We start from the raw sequence: 20,385 nt of genomic DNA on the forward strand, positions 1-20,385 counted from the left end.
CCTGCTCAGGAGGATCAGCCAGGGAAGGCTTTCCTCACACAGACGAGTGAGCGGAGACCTGAACCCTAAGTAGCCTTGGATCACACATGAAAGAAGAGAAGGCTCCGGGAAGAAGAGAGGGGATGCGAGGGCAGAGCACAGAGGGTTTTCAGGGCAGTGGGACTACCCTGCACGGTGCTGTAGCCGGGGACACACGCCCTCACACGTCTGTCCGAACCCACAGAATGCACACCGCCAAGAGTGAGCCCCAGTGTGCTGCAGAGCACCACTCCAGTGGGGGGCAGGGTAATGGGGGGGGGCCACATGTGTGGGGGTGGGGGGAGGGTGTATGGGGACTCTGGGCACTCTCTGCTCAATTCTGCTGTAAACCTAGAACGGCTCTTACAAAATAGAGCCAATTAATCTTTTTAAAAAAGAAGGAAAGAAGAGCTGGAGTACAGGGCGGAAACAGTATGTGCAAAGGGCCTCGCAGGAGTCAGAGTAACGCACTCAAGGCCCCGAGGCTGGAATGCGAAGGCCAGGGACGGAGGCTGGGGAGAGCAGTGCCCGGGGGCAGAGAAGAACAGATCCTCGTCTGCTTTCCTCTTTGCCAGCTGGAGCCATTATGTGAAATGAAAATGTAACGTTCTTGCCAGGTACAGAAATATAGCGTCGGTCACAGAAGGGCACTCCTAGCTCTCCTCCACCCCCCCGAGATGGTCCTTCCCTGCCACTGTTGGCCAAGGGAGCCAAGGGGTGCAGACATCAGCTAAGAAATAAGAGATCAATGCTGGAAGATAGAAAAAGAAAAAAAGATGCCAACTCTCACTCATGGCTCCGGTCAGAACAAGCAGCTGTGAGCCAGGCAGTGAATCCCAGGGCACAGCTCCTGGGCAGTGGGCAAAACAAGAAAACATCGCCTCAGGGCCTAAAATCATCACATGATTAAAGGTGCACATTAATCCACAATGACCTGCCAAATAGGGAGCCAAGGAGAACTTGCACCTCCACTGATAAATCAAATTGCTGCACGGGCAGGGGACCTGCAAACCTGCCCGCCCAGCGCCCCCAGGGACCACCAGGAATTTCATGGTGTTTCACAAAAGCCCTGAACCAGAGGAGGAGCAGCAGGCTGGGTTGAAGCAAGCCCCAGACATGGTGGGGCTACCTGCTGGCATAAGCGGTTCACAGACGCTGAGGCAGATAACCCAGAAAGCACGGACAGAGAACACGCGGGGTGGCTCCTTGAGGTGACGCACAGGCATCAGGGTGGCCAACTCCCTCAAGGACAATAGGCAACCCCCTACCTTTCTCAACTAACACTGGGGAAAATGAAGTCTGAGGGCTGTGAGAAAGCAGACCAGTCTAAACAAACCAAATCAGGTCTGCAGGGGGCGGGGAAGTGGGAGGGTGCACAGCAGAAACCTCTCACAGCCAGGCCTGACACCACCCCTCATGCTATCTCTAGCTGCCTGGCCGCCCTGAGGCTCAAGCCTGAACCAGGAAAAAGAGCAAAAGAGCAAAACTCAGAGCGCTGATCAAAGGGAACAGGGCCTGTGACACCTGTGACAGTCCTCCGAAAGGCAGCACTGACCAGTACAGCGGCAGGGCACCCTGGAGGCCTTCCCTCAAACCCCACCTCCCTGCATTGTTAGATGAGCTCTCTGAGGCCTGGAGAGGTCAGCTGGCCTCCACGGACCAACCAGTCAGTAGCGGAAGAGGCAGAGCTTGAAGCAGGACAACATGACTCCCCGCTCTGCACTACACTGTTGCTACTTCCCAAAGCGCCAGCCACCAGGTAGCAGAGAGGGCATGGGCTTTCACATCAACCAGCGCTGGTTCCAATCCCAGCTCTGCCCTTCAAGTGCAATGAACCCCTGTGCCACTCAGTTTCCTTGCCTATAAGCTGGGGACAATGAGAGGACTGTGGTGTGGATCAGAGGGATTGTGCACAAAGCATCTGGAGCACAAAGAATGGTTGAGCAAGGGCAGCAATTATTTTGCTTCCTGGGTTCCACAGAATTTGTGTTCCTGCAGAAAGTCTTGCCAGAGTGAAGCTGTCCCTCCAGCCCTCGGGGCTGTGGTCTCCACTGTAGATCAGAATGCTCTTGTAGGCAAAGGAAGAAAGGACCCAATCCACGCCGAGACGTTTTACTCAGCATGTCAACTTAGCTCGTTTGCTTCGACACTTAATCATCCACCTATTTCTGAGAGGGCATATAATGCTTTAAAATTTCAACACACAATGCAAAATGTGAGAATCAAGACTAAAACAGAAAGTCTGCCTGAAGGACATGGAAGATAAATGCTAGGGCACTAGAAGCTGAGGCCAAAAGGGAAGAGCGCTGGGCCGCACAGACCTCTCTCCTGTTTGGACAGAGGAAAGAGTCCGCAGACCCACGGGCCGTGGGGACGTGCCCAGCTGGCTCCAAGCTGCCGACAGCATGCTGAAGCTGAGAGCCCTGAGGAAGAAAAGTGAAGAGGTGACTGGCAATTTGGAACACTGCTCCTCAGTCACTCCTCCGGTCTCCCTAGGCCAAGGGCACGCCCCGTTGGGGAGAACAAGGGAGCACCAGGTTCCCATGTGAGCCACTCATCATCCTTCCACCTGCAATTTCAGAGCAAGCAACTTAGAATCAACTTCTAGAAAGTCATCAAAGCGGTAACGGGAGAAACTATTATTCTGACCAAGAAAACGTATAACCAGGTACAATAATAGGTTTCTAGGTAAAGATATGAAATTTGGGGCAGTGCTGTTCCCTCGTTCCAACCCAGCTGGGTACGACGCAACGAAAACAATGCCTGTGTGGATAACAGAGGTGCGGGTGAGCTGTGGACACTGTCAGACGGCCTTTCACAGCGACGTGACCTTCTGGGAGAGAGAGAGCCACTCCAAACTTCCACTTACAGAAGCAAGCTCCTTATCCTAAATCAAATCTTAAATAGAAACAGACCGTTTCCTTCTGTTTGCAAAGAACGGCTCTGCAAGAAGTACAGAGCGGGCCATGGAAGTGGGGTTAAAGGTCAGGCAGGTGAACAGTCCACACCCTGTGTCTCACTGTCGATGACTAACAGTCCACCCCAGGGAAACCAGGGTGAGGAGGAGACCAGAGAAAAGACGCCTGTGGGCCATGAGCTCTGGGGTCAGAGGAGGGCTGGCCGCCAGCTCCAGCCTGAGGAGGCTCCTCTGCATCAGAAGAGGTTCGGCGTGGGGGGGTGGGGGAGGGGCTGCTGGCTCCTCCACCATCAGAGCAGAGCGCAGGGTTCAGTGCAGGGCTTTTCATCTGGGCAGATAGGGAGGCAGGCAGCTCAGTACACAGGGTAAGGAATGCTTAGGACTTAAAAAAAGCAACAACTTGAAAAACATATCACTGAAGTTACTAATCTAATTATCATTGAAATCTAATTATCATTAAAAATTAAAAGAGCAGGGCCCAGCGCCCAGTTGAGGTGGTGTTTCTCTGACACATCTATGTTTCTCGCCCTTTCTTCCTCCCTTCCTCTCTCTCTCTAAACATAAATAAGTTTAAAAAATTTTAAAATAGAAAGAAGGGAAAACGCAGACGAAAAGAGGCTTTGCTTGGGGTGATGGGCGCACGACGCAGTGTGCTAACAATGTTTTATTGAGTCCTAGACTTGAAACCTGTGTGGTTTTGTGAACTGATGTCACCCCAATAAATTCTATTTTAAAAAACTGAAATGCCATGGAAATAAGTCACATCTGGGATCCGCTTCACACAGAGGGAGACGAGGTGGCCGGGACACAAATGGAACACGAGCGGTCGCGAGCACCAGGCGTGCGGGGCCTCACCGCACTGCTCTCCCCACTGTGCTGTGTTTGAGGTGTCATCATTCTTAAAGCACATATGCATTGTGGAAATTTAGGAAATACAAAAATTTTTAAACCCCCAAATAAAAACAATAAAAACCACAGATAATCCTATCGCTGGAGATAACTATCATCACTTCAGTCTATTTATTTCCAATATTTTTTGTCTTTTGTTTGCAAAATAGGCTCATACTGTTTGTACTGTTTAATCACTTGCTTCCAACTCCCCTCTTAATTTAGCTTAAGAATTATTCGATTCCTTAAATATTCTTTAAAAGTGTGACTGCTACACAGTTACTCGTGTAAAGACAGGCCACAGGATTAAGATGGCAGTGTAGGTAAAACGCCATATTCACCCCCTCCCACAACCATTCAAAATTACAACGACACTACAGAACCACCACCACTCACAGCTCCTGGAATCTAGCTGAATGGACGTCCTGTAACCAATGACATAAAGAAGCAGCGGCCCAGACTGGTAGGAGGGGTGGAGATGCAGTGTGGGCTGGTCGCACACCCCGGGGTGGCAGATAAAAATAGGGAGGGGTATCTTTACTGCAGAGGTCCCTCCTGAGGAATGAGGGGTCGAGGGGTCGAGGTCCCACACTAGGCCCCCAGGCCAGTGTGCCAGGGCTAGGAAGAGAAGTCCCCATACCTTCTGGCTGTAGAGACCAGCGGGGTTCTAGGCTGAGGGAGACGGAGACTGGAGTCTCAGGCAGTTGTGTGTGAAGGGTCAGACTTCTCAGACCCACTGCCTCTGAGCTCCGGCCTGGAGGCAGCAGCAGCTTGAAAGATACCAGGGTCACGTGGAGAGGGACTGAATTGTCCAGCATCAGGGTGAGGGCTGGGGCAGGGGGGCAGCTTTCTCCCAGACAGAAGTGCTAGCAGAGGCCATTGCTCCTTCTGAGCCCTCCCCCCACAGAGCCAGCAGGCAGGGGCCATATCTGACATGCCATAGACTTGCCTATCACTGTTTGCCCCGAGCTGGTGATTCCCTGAGAGTCTGCCCCACCCAGCTTGCAGACCCACCCAAGCTGTAGCTTGTGCTTCAAACTTTCAGAAAAATCTCTCAAACAAGAAGCACCTGACATTGGCGTGCTCTATACCTCTCACTAGGTGGCCCCAGGCCCAGCACTAGTGGCAGCTGCCTTGGTTCACAGCATGGCCTCTCCTAGGCACCCCGAGCCCAGCACAAGTGGCAGCCATCCGCATTAGTGCTCTGTAGCTCATGCTGGGTGGCCCTGCACAAAACACAGGGGACAGCTGATGTTGCACTACACCTCCCCGGAGGCCCCAGAGCCAGCACACCTGGTGCACAGCTTCAGACCCCACTGAAGCATCGCCCAATCACCTCCACAAGCGACACACTCAAGGGGTGGACTCAACGGGCACCTGAGCTCCACTGAAGTAAGTCCTGCTTCATGGGCTCTGCCCCTGCTCAGCTCATTCTCCATAGAGGTCACGGCCAGTTCTTGCAGCTGACTGGCCTGGGGGTAAATCCCTCCCATTGTGGTGCCAACAGCGATCAAGGCTCAACTACAAGGCGGTGTGCACGGCCCACACAGGGGGCGCACCTGAAGAGCCCACTCAGGTGAGTGGGGAGACTGTGCCACCACTGGGCCTCAAGGAGCACCTACTACGTTAGGCCACTCCACCAAGCCCGTGAGACACAGCAGCTCTACCTAACACACAGAAACAAACACAGGGAGGCTGCCAGAATGAGACAAAGAAGTGTGACCCAAATGAAAGAACAGAACAAAACTCAAAAAAAGAACTAAACAAAATGGAAATCAGCAATGGAGATACAGCTACAAACATGGGTTATAAGGATGCTCAATGAACTTAGTGAGAACCTTAACAGCATAAAAAAGGACATGGAAACCATGAAAAAGAATCAGTCATAAGTGAAGGCTACACTCCCCTAACTGGTGTGGCTCAATTGGTTGAGCACCATCCTGCAAAACAAAAAGTCGCTGGTTCAATTCCCGATCAGGCACATGCCTGGGTTGTGGGCCGATGCCCTGTTGGGTGTGTGCATGAAGCACCTGATTAAAGTTTTTCTCACACATCAATGTTTTTCTCTCTCTCTTTCTCCCTCCCTTTCCCTCTCTCTAAAAATAAATAAACAAAATCTTAAAAATAAGGAAGGCTGTGTGGTAAACCAGGAAAGATGACATTCGTTATAAATAAGGGATTTTAAGTGAGAAAGAAATTGCTCAATGCGTACCCAAACATAAACTGACAGCCCAAGGGAAAAGAAAAGGCGAAGAGAGAAGCTGGTGGCTCACAGACTGCATAATTCCCAGCAATTATTAACTGCCCGGGTATTCCCTGGGCAAAGGTCACGGTGGGAATAAAGAAAATGCCAGCAGAGTACCTCTCAGCCTACAGTAATACACGCATTTATGTTCAGGGAGTGAGTTTATGAAATCTCTGAAACGTTCCATCTCGAAATGCTGGGTTTTCGAAAGGGAGAATATTCTCATGGCTCTGGGGCAACACGGGAGGTTCTGCAGGCACGAGAGTGAGTCCAACGGCTTCCCGGAGACCAGATGTTGCTCAGGCCTGTCGCTGGGTTCTTTCCCCTAAAGCAGGGGTGTCAAACTCCTTTTCACTGGGGGGCACATCAGCCTTGAGGTTGCCTTCAAAGGGCCAAATGTAATTGTAGGACTGTACAAATGTAACTTCTCCTTAACTGTTAAGTGAGAGCTGGGCGCTGCTGCTAGGTAGAAACAAGGTGCGAGGCCGGATAAAACAAGGTGGAGGGACGGATTCGGCCCAAGGGCCTTGTGTTTGCCACCTATGCCCTTAAGCTTAAAGGTACTTTCTTCTCTCAAAAAAGAAAATCCAAGAAACTCTGAAGATGGGGGAGAGAGGCATCCTACGCCTGCTCTGCGCTATTCGTCCCTACCAAGGAGTGGAATTTTGCAGAATGTCTGTCAATGCCTGAATGCCAGTCAAGATCCCGTGTTTCTTTCTGAAGCAAATTTATACACTGCATCTGAGAAATTAAGAGCTGAACACATTCTAACTGTGTTCCATCTGGCTTTCTTGGACGCTCCAAAGCACCAGGGACCTCTGGATCCAACCATTTGGCCCTGGCCAGCAGCTGGGAAGGGGCCAGTGTGTGGCCGCCCTGAGTGTGGAGCCACCGGGAGACCTTCCTCTCCAGCCTGGCAGGCAAGGGGACCAAGAAGAGGCATGCAGGAGACTGAGCTTTCTGCACTTTCTCCCTTCGCCTCATCCTTCCCTCTACCATTTCGATTTTTTTTAATTTCAGAAAGGGCAGCTGTGGCTCCCTTATCACCCTGTCCAGGACTGAGTGGAGGAAAAGAGAGAGAGGGACACGCTGGACGCAGGCTCCACAGGTCAGAAACATGCAAGTGGACGGCTCAGTGCTTATCACCTAGTGAAGAACAGCAGCTGCTCATAGGCCCTTTCTCCACAGTGAGCCCTACCCTCCTCCCCCAGCCCTCCACGGGCACCACAGTCCCGGCCGCCGCCCTGCGGCCAAGCCCGCCTGTGGTTTCCAGAAAGCACTGCCAGCTACATATGCTTTACGATGACCACTATGGAAAAATGTCACAAGTGTGGGTTGAGATAGCAAATTCAAGAATGATTTTTATGTTTTGCTGTTGCTATTGGGTTGTTTGGACAGCAGAAAATTATTTAAGAATGAGTTATTACCAACATTCCAATGATATAGTTTGCTGAGATTGGAACCTCTCAAAGCATGAGTTCATTTCTGACCTAAGTCTCTGCCTCCCTCTGGATTCACATATCACAGAGAAACAGGAGAAAAAAACAAACAGAAATGCAACCAAAGATGGCATGCAATTCTCCTTTACAGCTGGATTCCCCAGTAGAACAGTACTGAAGATGTTCCAAAATTGGGGCAGAAAGCTCTACAAGCTGCCATGCATTTGGCCTGACCTTTATTTTTTTTCTCCCTGAACAGATGAAAAAAAAAAGCCAAATGTATAAACACAGAACAGCTGTCTCCTGGCACAGACAGCATCCCATTGCACACAGCCACACCCAGACAGAGATGCACACCAACCCGGATCCACCCCCGAGCTCGGGCTGCTCTGACTGCTGTGGACATTTCCTGCAGGGCCCACTGAGCTCACGCTCTGATGTAGGAGTAGGTGGGACGCCACGTGCCGGGGTGGCTCCAAAGCCGCCATCTCCTGCAGGCCCTGTGACGCCCACCCCGACACTCCCTCCCTTGACCTCCCACGCAGGGACGGACCGGAGAGGAAAGCTACCTTGCAGACAGCCGCCTGGAGCACTGCGTCAAAGCCCCCCTCGGGGGCATCGCGGTTCCGGGACACCCTCTGCTTCCGAACTTCCTCGTTGAAGCTGTCGACTCTGTCTGTGAGCGGCAGCAGGTGGCGGAACCCGAAGGATGGGACGCAGTTTGGGAACAACTTGTAGCTGGAGAGAAAGAAGAGAACAGTCACTTTTCCATCACTGTCTCCAAACTTAAACCACTAAGTACTCCTGATTATTTACCCAGCACCCACGGTGTGCCCCTGGGGCCAGCACAGTGGGGAGAACGAAGAGAAAGGGCATAGTCTCGACTCTCCACATGCCAAGCTCGAAACTGCAAGCGAGACCGCCCGGCTGTAAGTGAATGAACAGGAGAAATGGCTGAGAGGAAGCAGAGACGACAGTAGGCTACCGGGCGCAGAGGAAGTTGCCATGGACGACCCCGCAGCAAGGGACCAGTGGTCCGGGCGCCTTGGACGGGGCAGCGCAGCGGGAGGGAAGGTGGGCAACATCGGGTGACGGCAGTGTGAGCAGAGTGGCTCTGTGAAACCAGCTTCTCCGACTCGGCTGCCGCCACGGGACAGAGGATCATGTCACCCCTTCACGTCAACCCACTCGGAGACCGACCGCCAGGGCGGCCTGGCACAGGAGCCAGTGCTCAATGCAGCAGGAAAGAAGATGTTCTTCTTGCTTCTTTATTCACTTATCAATAGTGCAAAAATAAACTACCAGCTTTCCTAGATGCAATACATATCATTTAGAAACCAACCATTCCCCAGTTGAAAATCACATCCAGAAATTTGGAAGGAGAGAAGTGCCGCCTCTTAACAGTAGGTTAATGCACAGTATGGTTAAATACCGGGCAATCGCACCTTGAGTCTGGAGTAGAGGTCCCAAGTGGCCCATTCCTGGAGGAAGCTAGATCCCAGTTACAGTTCTAGAAGTTTCATATTTATATACAGCCAATGAAATAGGAGGGGAGGCCTCACGCTGTTTCACAAATGGTCCACCTGGTGAAGGGGAAGAGTGTCAGGCCCAGAGAGAAGAGTACATGCGAGAGCCCTGAGGCAGGAGGGACTGTGGAGAGCCCCAGGGTAGGGGAAGGCCACTGGGGCTTCGGTGCAGGGAGGAAGGGCAAACAGGGCTGAGAGGAGCCTGGGAAGCCAGGCTGGGCCAGAAACCTCTCTTTAAGAACAGAAGATGAAAAAGAAACATTAACCAGGAGGCCCCAGAGGGAGGCTTCATACCTCAACGCAAAGCCTGCAGCAGGAAGAGAAACAGGCTTAGCAACTGCTCAGGGTGCTGTCTGACTGCCACCAAGAAGCCACTGCCAGGGCAGGTCTGGACAGGCTCCCCTCCAGAGGCAATTCTGAGCTTTCTGGGAGGCTGCTCCATTCTCTTCAGGACCTACAGGGTCTGCTCCATCCACCAGCCGCGAGCAACAAGCTGGCTCTGCACGGCACCAACCCCACTGGCACCGTGCCCTCGCTTCAGGGGCAGAGCCGTCAGGGGCAGTGCCTTCCCCCACTTGCCGGTCCCTTTTTCCAGCCCTCCTCCTACCCCCAAATCTTCACCTGCACCCTGTACTTGGACAGGTCCGATTTCTGTAACCCATGCCTGGGGCTGCCCAAACTTCTCATGCCTGTCTCATTTTGCCATAAAAAGCAGGGTCATGGAAATTACTCTGCCATCCGGAAGAAGGACCTGAGCTGAGGTCCCATCTGGGGTTCTGTGACAGACAGACAGGCCCGGGAGGATGTAAGTACAAACTCTCGCTTCCCCCTCTCGCTTCCTCTAAGCAGCTACTCCCTTCTGCACTGCACTAGTCCGGGACTTAGGGCTCCAGGTGTGCACTGCCGGTGCACAGGCTGGTGAGGAAAGGGAGGCGCGCAGCAGAATGGGAACAGTCAATCAATGAGAAAACCGGAAAAACTGAGAAGTCCAGATAAATTAGCTCAGCACTTTTACCTTTTCTCCTTCAGCCCTTCAAACTGCAATAAGCTTAGTTGACCAGTGCAGGCGAAAATGAGCATATAATTTTTGCTTCCCCAAAACTTGCCTACTAATAGCCTGCCGCTGACCGAGAGCCTCACCAACAACGCAAACAGTTGACTAACACACACCTTATATGTTATAGGTGTTACATTCTGCATTCTTACAATAAAGAGCACTGTAAACACATTCACGGCACTGCCCGGACTTGCCGAAAAAGACTCTGCATGCACGTGGGCCTGCACCGTCCACAGCTGCGCCGCTGCGAAGGCCCGCTGCAGGTGAGCCTGTGCCGCGCAGGGCCACTGCTAAGTCAGTGGGAACCGGAAAATATGTCTGCCAGGGAAAAGCCTTCAGTACTGGAAGTTTATTGCAACCAAATCAGAGCCACCTCCTAGCTAGGGAGAAACAGCCGCTGTTGAATGTCTCTGTCGTCGCCACAATAAAATGTCACCCGTGACGAATTTAATGGTATACCCCTGGAACAGCCGAGTGACCTGAAGATCTAGGAATTTGGGGTCTCAGGCCAGGAAACCCCCGACCTCCACCCTGTGTCTGTGCCACAGGGCCCCAGTGGAGAGCCATGTACAGGGAGTTACCAAATTAAAGATTATGACCCAGGAAGACAAATAAAATATATGTGCCTACAGAACCTGGGGAGCATGTGTGTATAAAAAGTGAACGCTAGATCTGGGCAAATCCAGGAAACAATGTAACACTTCAGGACAATCTCTTTAATCATACAGAACTGCTGGATAAAGTAGAATTTTTTTACATGTTAGTATGTAGCCAAGACTCGAAGCCCAGCAGGGAACTCTCAGGCATCAGAAATGAAGAGGAAACCATCCAACAAATGAATGGACGTGAGAGTTGAGGTGGGAGCTGAGCAGGGGCTCACGCCAGAGGCTCCCTGCGGGCCAGGGCCCCACAGGGCCTTCGGGCTGGGGGCAGGGCTCTCACAGGGTCACGAGAGCCTCGGGTCTGTGGAAGGCCAAGCATGGGCTAGGGAAGCCGAGTGTGATGAAGAGTTACCTTGTCACTTAAATCAAAAACAGAAAAATTCCAGCCACTGGCCTGGGAAAGAGGGAATATCCACTCTGGGCCAAAAGCGAGATGAATCACCCATAAAAATTGCAGCTCCAGGCCCAAGCAAGTCAGAATTCACTACTTTTATGGTGAAAGAACCCCCAACTGAGAAATGAACAGGAAGACTAGTCCCAGTGACAGTGGGAGGATGTAACCCCCTGCAGGGCGGCCAGCTCACCTGGAGCATGGGGGAAAGTCAGAGACCCCACTTGAGACAAGCCCCCCTCATGGGGCACCACCAAGTTCAGCAGACTCAGGGTTCCACAGCTCAGGAGCAGAGACCACAGAATGACCCGAAGCACTTTAAAAACAAGGAAACTAAAACATTCCAGGAGAGGAGGAAACGAATACCAACCATCAGAATTGGGGGGTTGGGGGAGAGTATGAAAAACAAAGTCCAACAAAGAACCAAACCAAAAATACAGTCACCAAAATTCCAAAACGAAACTTCAGTGTATGAACTAAACAACTGAAGAACAAAATGGTAAACTGGAAGAAATTTCTTACGCAGCTTAGGAGAGGAAAAGGAGAAAAAGAGGTAGACATTATGGGAGAAAATTTTAAAAACAAAGTTTACAATGGGAAGTACCAACACGTGGCAGTGTTGGAAGAAAACGGGAAGAACAGGAGAGGGGAGTCGAAGAGATGATTGTCTGAGAATTCTCAGAAATAAGGGTGCATCTCTGACTGAACAGGCAGACCAAGCACTGCCATTTTTTGTGTGTGTGGTGAGAACATTTCAGATCGACTCTCCTAACAATGTTCAAACACGCAAGTATACATTTCAAGTGTGGTATTGTTAACTCTCAATCCCAGGCTATACGTTAGGTCCCCAGAACACATTTATCTTAAAACTGGAGCCGGTACCCTCTGACCGACAGCCCCCCAGCCCCCTCCCCACCACCCAGCCCCTGGAGACCACCACTCTTCTGTCTCTGAGCTCGGCCTCTCCAGACCCCACGTACAGAGGAGACAGAACACGTACTCCAATGAGAGGCCAGCACCGCTATGGAAGGTGCCCGGGGCCACAGACAGCTGCCGGACTAATCCTTCACATCAGGGAGGGTCAGGTGATGCCTCCCAGCGATACTGTTCGTCTTACTGAGACCAGCAACTGAACGGTTCTTTAATCTGATGATTAAATTACTCTGCATCTTTTTTCTCCTATGGCAGCCCTGGTACCACTTTGCTTCAGCTAGGGCATCTCTAAGATGGGAAGAAATGAGTCTAGGATTTTGAGTCTTTGGCAGAAACATCTGGAGCAGAAGAAAGAGGGACAAATCTCAGCCCATGAAAAACGGGCTCCCCTTCCCCTGAGATGTCCCATGCAGGTGGTTAAGTTGCCTGCCCGGACTCCCCCAGCCCCCAAACTTCCCGGGGGCTGCTTCTGCTGCTCCCACCCCACGGGGAGAGAAAAACCCAACTGAAGATGCCACTGCAGGTTGAGGAAAACCCAGTGATTTTTCTCTCCACATTTGCCGAAGAAAAAGAAGAGATAAGAATCAGAACACCTACCAGCCAGACATTAAACCCAAACCAGCAAAGCAGGCCAGCTGCGAGACAAGAAGGAGTGGTGGGGGCTGTGGTGGGGGCCGTGGTGGGGGCTATGGTGGGGGCTGTGGTGGGGACCGTGGCAGCCACACAGGTGGAATGAGCCCAGCTTTACCAGACCATCAGTGTTTCAAGAAAACCTAGGAACCCTGGGTATTCATGGTTACTTTCTGTAATGTCGCTAACTCACACTGCCATTAAAACTCAGAAAGGCAGGCAAACGTAGGTACGGGCTGGATCGGGCACGGCAGCAGCACATCCCACAGCCTGCTGTTCCCCCAGGGCAGTGGGGCGTCTCAAGGACACCCGGACACTGCACGTGTTCCACTGCCTACACGGAGGAGAGAGCTCAGCCTGCTCCCCGAGCCAGAGAGGGACTCCCCCATGGGTTGCCCAGCTTGCAGGAGAGAGAGCCGCATAACTTAGATATGAGTTTTCCTTCAAAACTCCCGCTCTTCGCTATATTTCCTGTCTTACAAGCAGCTTTTCAGCATGCCTTGTACTCACTGTCAAGCCTTGTACTGTCTGCAATTGGCTCTGCCTTCTCAGGCTCAGAAACGGGGCTCTGAGTAAGGAGTGTGGGATAACCCGAATTCCAGCGCAGAGTGCCCAGAGCCCACCCAGAGCCCTCTGCCAGCTTCCAGGGCGGCGTCTCACAGTTACTGGGCGGAGCACAGAGGAATGAAAGTGGAGACACACCTGTCTGTCTGGGGACAGGGCTCAATCAGACAAGAGGGCAGAGGAGAAACGAAGCAGAATCACTACTGCAGATGAACTGAAAAAGGTTTTGGTTAAGATGCTGCTGCTCCTGGTGAGCAGCAGAGCTCCTCCAGCCACAGGACATCTGGCAGCGGGACTTCACTGAGAGGGGCCTTGGAGACAGGACCGAGGTAACGATGCCAACAGCCACCTGCAGCCAGGAGGAAGCTAAACTCAGCAAATGATGACACCTGGTGCTTCTCTGTGGTTAAGGAACTCAGACTCTCAATGGTACTTAAAATTTTTCTTGTTTTAGTTTTTTTTCCCCTACCATTGTGTTAGTTCCCAACCCCTGGGGAAGACCTAAGTTAACATCCAAGAGACTATACAGAAAAATCAGGGAGGATTCAGAAGAACGTATACCACCAGCAGTCTGACCCAGAGCTGGGAGCTGCTGAGGCTGCCAAAGATGAACTGGGGTGTTGGACAGGCTCAGGGGCAGAAGCAGCACTCTTCACCTAGGGGCGGCCAAGGAGATCAAGAATCAAAAAGCATCTCAAGATGGAAAGAGCCTGATCGCCGAGTCACCGCCTGCAGGAGAGCTACAGTGGAAAACAGTTCAACCCTCATTGGATTTTGTATGAACAAGAAAGAAACTCTCACTGTCTTAAGACACTGAGATCTGTGGCTTGTTTGTTACTGCAGCATGGCCTAACCTGACTCTAGCTAGAGAAGCATCTGGAGGGAGGTGGTAGTTTTGGAATGGGCATTATTACTTACAATAGATGTAGGAAAAGTTTGTGTGTTGTAGTGTGATTTGGATGAGGGGGAAAATAAGCATTATATTAATGGGCATGCAGATTCTTGAAGTCATTTGTCCTTTTTTTTTCTTAATCTTCACCTGAGGATATGTTATTAGAGAGAAGGGAGAGCAATAGAGAAATATTGATCAGCTGCCTCCCGTACACGCCCTGACAGGGGGTCAAATCCACAACTGCAGCACATGCCCTAAGAATTGAACCCACAACTTTTGGTGGATGGGACAATGCTCCAACAAGCTGAGACACCTGGCCAGGGCTGGAAGTTGTCTGTCTTGATTCAGATCCCAGGTGAACCCCCTACTATTTGTATAATCTTAGGTAAGTTCTTTATTCTAAGCCTCACTTTCCTCATCTTTAAAATGTGGCACATATCTACCTTAAAGACCTCAAAAGATTACGAGAGTAAATAAAATAACCCATGTAAAGTATTTAGCATGGTGCTTCATACTTGGTAAGAACTTAAATCTTAACTATTCCTTATCCAGCAGCAATCCAAGGCCTAACTAAACAAAGCTGAATGTGGAGGTGAGGCAAGAAGTTGGGAATTACCACTCACTGCAGTCACAGCACATAGTCCTGTCACTTCAAGAAACACTTGACAGGCTGTGAAAAACAAACCAACCTCATCGAGGTTGTGCTAGGAGAGTTGGAAGACATGGTCCTCCACCCCTGCCCCCCCCCACCACACACACACACACACTCCATGGCAGAGGCCTGAGCACCAATCCTGCCTCCTCATCTTCCTGGGCACAGCTCAACCAGTTCCGGCCTCCTTGCTGGGACACGGTTCTTGAGACTAGAATGTAGACTAGAAGAGGCCAAGGCCTCTCTCTCTCGGTCCTGGCCCGTAAGATCCTCCTATGAGCAACCCTCCAGACACCACGACCTGAGAAGCCACGTGTGGCACATGTGGAAGACGATGGAGTCGGGACTCGCCTGGAGGAGAGGCGTCCACCGATCAGAGACCCATACGCACTTGGGTGAGCGGGAATAAACCCATCAAGTTTGAGCTATTACACACTTTTGGATTTGTTTGTTGCAGCAGTTAGAAACTCCTGTTCTCGAATAATGTATCAAATATTTTCTACTTCAAGTACTTACATTTGAAAAAAACTCATACCTTTAAAACACAGGGTTTTCATTTTGTTTTGTCAAGGTAAGTTGTAGTTATTTGTGTAAACAATAGGGATAGACTCTGAATTCACTTATCCTCAGCACCTCAGTCACTTCAAACAAGGGGGCAAGTTTAAGTTGTTCTATCTGCTTCCTCCGTGATCACCTGGCTTCATCACTTCCTGAGAACATTCTCTGAAACCTATTAATGCAGCGAAGAGTCCCACGCCAGGCAGTCAGGAAAAGGGGCGAACTACGATCAGCGCATCTTTATGCAACCTTGTGACAGTTCATTTCTTCACCCAGAGTGGGAAGACAGAACTGGGTGATCATTAATCAAGTTAAACACGTAAGCCTGGTTTGCCTTCCTAAATATGCCCCCTCTCCAGTCCTTTCTCCGGGCTAGGTTCTCCTGTTACTCCATTCCCCCAGCCTTAAAGACCCAACAGAGAAAAACTGGTCACTTACCCAATGCATGGGTTGGTCTGGTACCGTGGTGCCGTGTAGGAGAAAGGAGAGATGTTCTTGTCCACAAAAGAGCCAAACCCCAATCGGAAGTTGCTGGTGAGCTTCCTCATCTCCTCAGCGAGCTTGGTGCCCAGGCTGCGTATGTTGTCCAAGTCATCCTTCATGGACAGGGAGAGGTCCATCAGGTAGTACAAGTCCACGGGATAGTCCTCCACCTGCCGAACCTGCAGCTGGAAGGTAGTCTTGTCACCTGTGCCAACAGAGAGGCCATGCATGTTACAGGCCACCCAGCTTGCGGGAACTGAAGGGATGGATTTCATGTTCAAAGCTGGTCCACCACTCACTTTTCTCTAGAGACTGTGTGCCTCTGAAGAAATATTTTTTTCTTGGAAGCAGAGTGACAGAAGGGAATATGAGTGCCAAAGATGAAACTCTGGGTTCTCCATCCAAACAACGGGCTCAGCATTTTAAAGGAAACTCTTCAACACCAGTCTCTTCAGTGGTGTTGTTTCCTCAGGGAAAACGGCACTTGGGTCACTGGTGGACAGTGAACCAGACAATTCCATGGGCACAAACTGGGTGAGGGTAGCCCACCAACCACACGCCAACTCCAGAGAAGGCCCAGCCACAGTGGGAGTGTGGCCAGGAAGAGAGTATACAGGTGTACATGACACAGAAAGTGGGGGTGAAATCAACAAAAGAAAGGCACAGACACGAGTAAGGTGGGGAAGAGAGAGAGTGTGTAAGGCAGTTGCGGGGGGGGGGGGGGGGGGCGGGGACACAAAGACAGTCCTTAAAACTCAGCCCCCATGCTGGGCCACATCGCCTATTTCTATGCCTCCAGCTGGTTATCCAACAACAGTATTTAGTTCTGCCGCCGGCTTTAGCGCAAGCAGTCACTTCGCCATGGCAGATGACTAACGGTGTTTAGTCCTTGGGTATGTGCTGTGTTGGAACAGCAAACACAAATCATTATCACCAGAAACCATACATGTAAATACAGGAAGACAGACTCCAAATTTTAACCCCAGCAAAAGGGGAAAAAAGCAAGAAAAAACCACTACTGGATTTGTCCACCAGCTACAAGAAAAAGAAAATAATTTTTGGCTTTACGATGAGAGAGTCAACAGACAGAGGAAAGGGGAATTAACTCAGAAGAAAGAACAAAGAAAAGCCAGTGTCTGGGAGGTGTGGCTTCTGCACTGTCACCCCCGGGACGCACAGAAAGGCCCAAGTCAGCCCAGTACCTGGAAGACTCTCACCAGGACAAAGAACCTGCAGCACCTATGACCTCTAAAAACACATTTTGTTCAGATCCAACTTCAAGAAGCAAATCATACAAAATAACTGTACCTGCCCTTGGGTTTATTAGCCCTTCAGAAGCAGCAAGAGAGGTCCTTGAACTTTACGGGTAGAAGATCTGTTCACACACCTTTGCAATCTGGAGGTATTCAATGTGTTCAGAGGTGTAATAGCAAAGGTGGCCACTCTTGCCTGCGGGGCCCACGCCTGATCTGCCGGTATCACGTCTCAGAGAAACCCAGCATTCACCTCCAGCTGACAGCCGGCAGCTGCGGCGTCCCTGAACTTGCCAGAAAGGGAACCCAGTGCTCTGGGCTCCCTCTCCTCCCACCCCGGACAGGACGTCCTTCATGAACTAGACCATCAAGAATAAAATAATCCAAAGACTTTAGTCCAAGTTCCAGCTCTGTCCCTTGTTTAGGGGTGTAACCTGAGCCTCAATTTCTTCAAACACAAAAATAAAAATACTAACACAGCACTGGTTAAGGCTGGAAGCACTCACAGGGGACAGAAGTGCTCTGCAGGCAGCAAAAGCCCGCAGACCTGAAGCGCGGCACGATGATTACGACCTGCAGCCGGAGTGACAGTGCCGTGCCTGCTTCCGCGGCCTGTCCCTGCGTGTACTGTCCTAGCCGCCTGAAGGCTGATGTACTGTAGTTCAGGTTGCCTGTTGGCATAAGCCTATTCTTAAAAAACCATCAGAGTCTGACTCACATACAGGAGTGTTCGAGACTCCTTCCAGAATGCATTCCGAACTGCTGCAGTGTCTGTCTCCGGTTCCCCTCAGGCAGACAGAGCAGGCATCCTCCCAGCCACGGGGGCCACCTCACAGCAGGGGCGAGGGGAGGGGAGGGGAGGAGACTGAGGGAGAGGGAGACCCTCCCTGGCCTTCCCTCGACAGACCACAGACCCCAAATGGCCAGAGCCTGGAATCTGTTCCCTCTGCCCAATCCTATGACCTTTTTGCAAGGTCTTCTGCATTTCTGTCACCTGTGCCCTTCCTCCCAAGTTCCTAGCTACACCTTTTCTTCAGCCTTTCCACCTTTCTATGGATTATGAGTAATTAAAGATGAGTGATTTAGGACCAAGAAACAGGGAATTGGTTTGGACTCGGAGCCACCGATGGGAGGGAAAGGACACTGGCCTGGAGAGGGAGAGCTGGGCTGGAATCCAGACCTTGTCACCAAGGACTCAGAAACCTTGGGCTTCTTTAGACTTGTGGCTCAGTTTATGGATTAGTAAAGTAGCAGGACGTTAATTACTGCAGTGATGAAAAGAGACAATGTATATGAACACCATACAAATGCTTCTACACAAGGAAAACTGCGGCCTCCCTTCCTCCAAAGTCAATTATTAAAGCCATTTCCCGTGGGGATAAAAAGAGACAGAAAAGTCTGCCAGAAACTTGACTGTGAAGGGCGACAGCCTTGTGCATGAAATTTAACTGCAAATTTTCCAGACATGAAGGCAAAGAGAAACAAAAGGTATGATACATAGTTTCCCTGTATGCTAAGAGGGTATCTATCCTGACGTGAGAAATCATTTCTAGGAGAAGCTGATCACTAAGAAAACATGTGCACCCACATGACACAGAGGCTGCAAATGTTAAAAGAAATATTTCTCCAGTTTCCCAGAAAGGGAGTAATAGCACTGATGTTCAGAATGAGGGTTTATTGCTACCTCAACCAAGCCTGATTTTAAATGCTACAAACTCCTCAGTGGGCCTCGGCAGTAACGGACTATCCCGTCAGCAGATTCTGGAGGGAGCAACATTCCTGGGCCCACTCTCAGTGTGGGAGTTACGCTGCAGGGCACCGACTCCCCAGCAAGGGTGGCCGCCATGGTTAGCAAACTGATGGGGAAGCCATGGCTGCGTGCCAGGTGCCCTCTCTGCTGACAAAAGGTCGGGGGTTGGGTGCACAATCCCAGGGCACATGTCCGGAGCCCACACACACTCACCCACACTCCAACAGACATCCAGCCCCCAGTCCTGTGCCACCTGAGGCTTTAAACCAGTCACCACCTGCCCTGTGTCTGGCAGGTGCAGAGCCGGCTCGCCTTCACTGTGGGTGCTGGGCATGGGCCTGTCTCTGGTGACACCATCCCTGCCCACAAGTCCCGCCCCCCCCCCTTCTCCACATAAGCCCCTACGGGCTAATCTCCCTGGGTGGCTGCACCCCTTCTCTCTGGGGACATTCCACATAATTCCCGCCTCGGGGGCAGCAGCAGGATCAGAGAAATGGGATAAAGCAAAATCCAAAGAGAAGCCGATGGCCTTGCACCTGTGAGGATGAAACTGCTCCTGCAAGCAGCCCCTGTGGTGTCCCTCTGGTTCTCCTGTTTCCAAAGCACCACCCCCAACTGTGCTTTCTCAGAATTCCTGACACTGCTGGGTTCTTACCTGGAGGTTCCCCCACCATAATCAGGCATCGACTTGGACTCCACCTGAAATGGGTGTTTTTTTTTTTAAAGCTTTCTTCTCTCCACCCTCCCCTCAATGAAAAGTGAAAAGTTCCTTCCTTAGGGACCTGCACGTGATGACAAACATTTCTGGAAGAGATAGATCTCCAGCAAGAACTTTTAGTTTAAGATTGATTATTTTTTCAAATGTTAAGACAAAGCAGCGCCTCAAACGATAAAGACTCTTGCCATCCCCAAATAAATGCAAAGTTTTTGATGTCCCCAAGTTACCAGAAACTGAAAGAATGGAAACATAAAATACAGCTATTTTATAATAGGACTGCGGCTGAGCAGGGAGTTAGGGTGCTACTGCACACTTCAGCTCTTCCGTCCACTGCAGCAGAAGGTAACAGCACCCCAGAATCAAGCCCAGACTCAGAACCAAAGAGTGGCCTCCCTGGTCTAGGGCAAGCCCGCTACGCTGCCCCACGCCCCACTCTCCACGCCTGAATCCTGACTCTTGGCAGACGGAGCCTTGGCTGGCCTCCACAGTGTCTGCCCCCCAAGCATTAGGGCTCAGCATCCCTAGTTTCCTTGAAAATAACCCCGTCTGGGGCAGTTCAAACTGCTGTAGTAGCAAGTACCATAGAGTGGGCGGCCTCTACACAACGGAAATGTGGTCCTTACACTGAAGAAGGCTGGACACCCGTGCCAGCACGACTGAGTTCTGGGGACAGCCCTCTGCAGTGACAGACTGTCCACTTCCTGCTCTACACGTGGCGGAAGGCCCACCCCCCCACCCCGCCTTGTTTTTTGTTAGAGCACTAACCTCATTCATCAGGGCTCTACCTCCATGACCTAGTCACCTCTCGA

At 51.1% G+C, this 20,385-nt stretch overlaps 1 protein-coding gene across 1 annotated transcript in view; it reads right to left on the reverse strand.

Moving 5' to 3' along the window:
- ITGB5 (integrin subunit beta 5) overlaps positions 1-20,385 on the reverse strand; it is a 114,041-nt gene that overhangs the window by 68,281 nt on the left and 25,375 nt on the right. Inside the window, exons 4-5 of the mRNA XM_028504562.2 lie at positions 15,811-16,060; positions 8,077-8,245 (exon numbers count right to left, since the gene is read on the reverse strand). Of these exons, the coding sequence (XP_028360363.1) occupies positions 8,077-8,245; positions 15,811-16,060 (419 nt within the window). The remainder of the gene's footprint in view (positions 1-8,076; positions 8,246-15,810; positions 16,061-20,385) is intronic.

The sequence above is a fragment of the Phyllostomus discolor genome, chromosome 2 (genome assembly GCF_004126475.2).
Source record: "Phyllostomus discolor isolate MPI-MPIP mPhyDis1 chromosome 2, mPhyDis1.pri.v3, whole genome shotgun sequence".
Lineage (NCBI taxonomy): Eukaryota > Metazoa > Chordata > Mammalia > Chiroptera > Phyllostomidae > Phyllostomus > Phyllostomus discolor.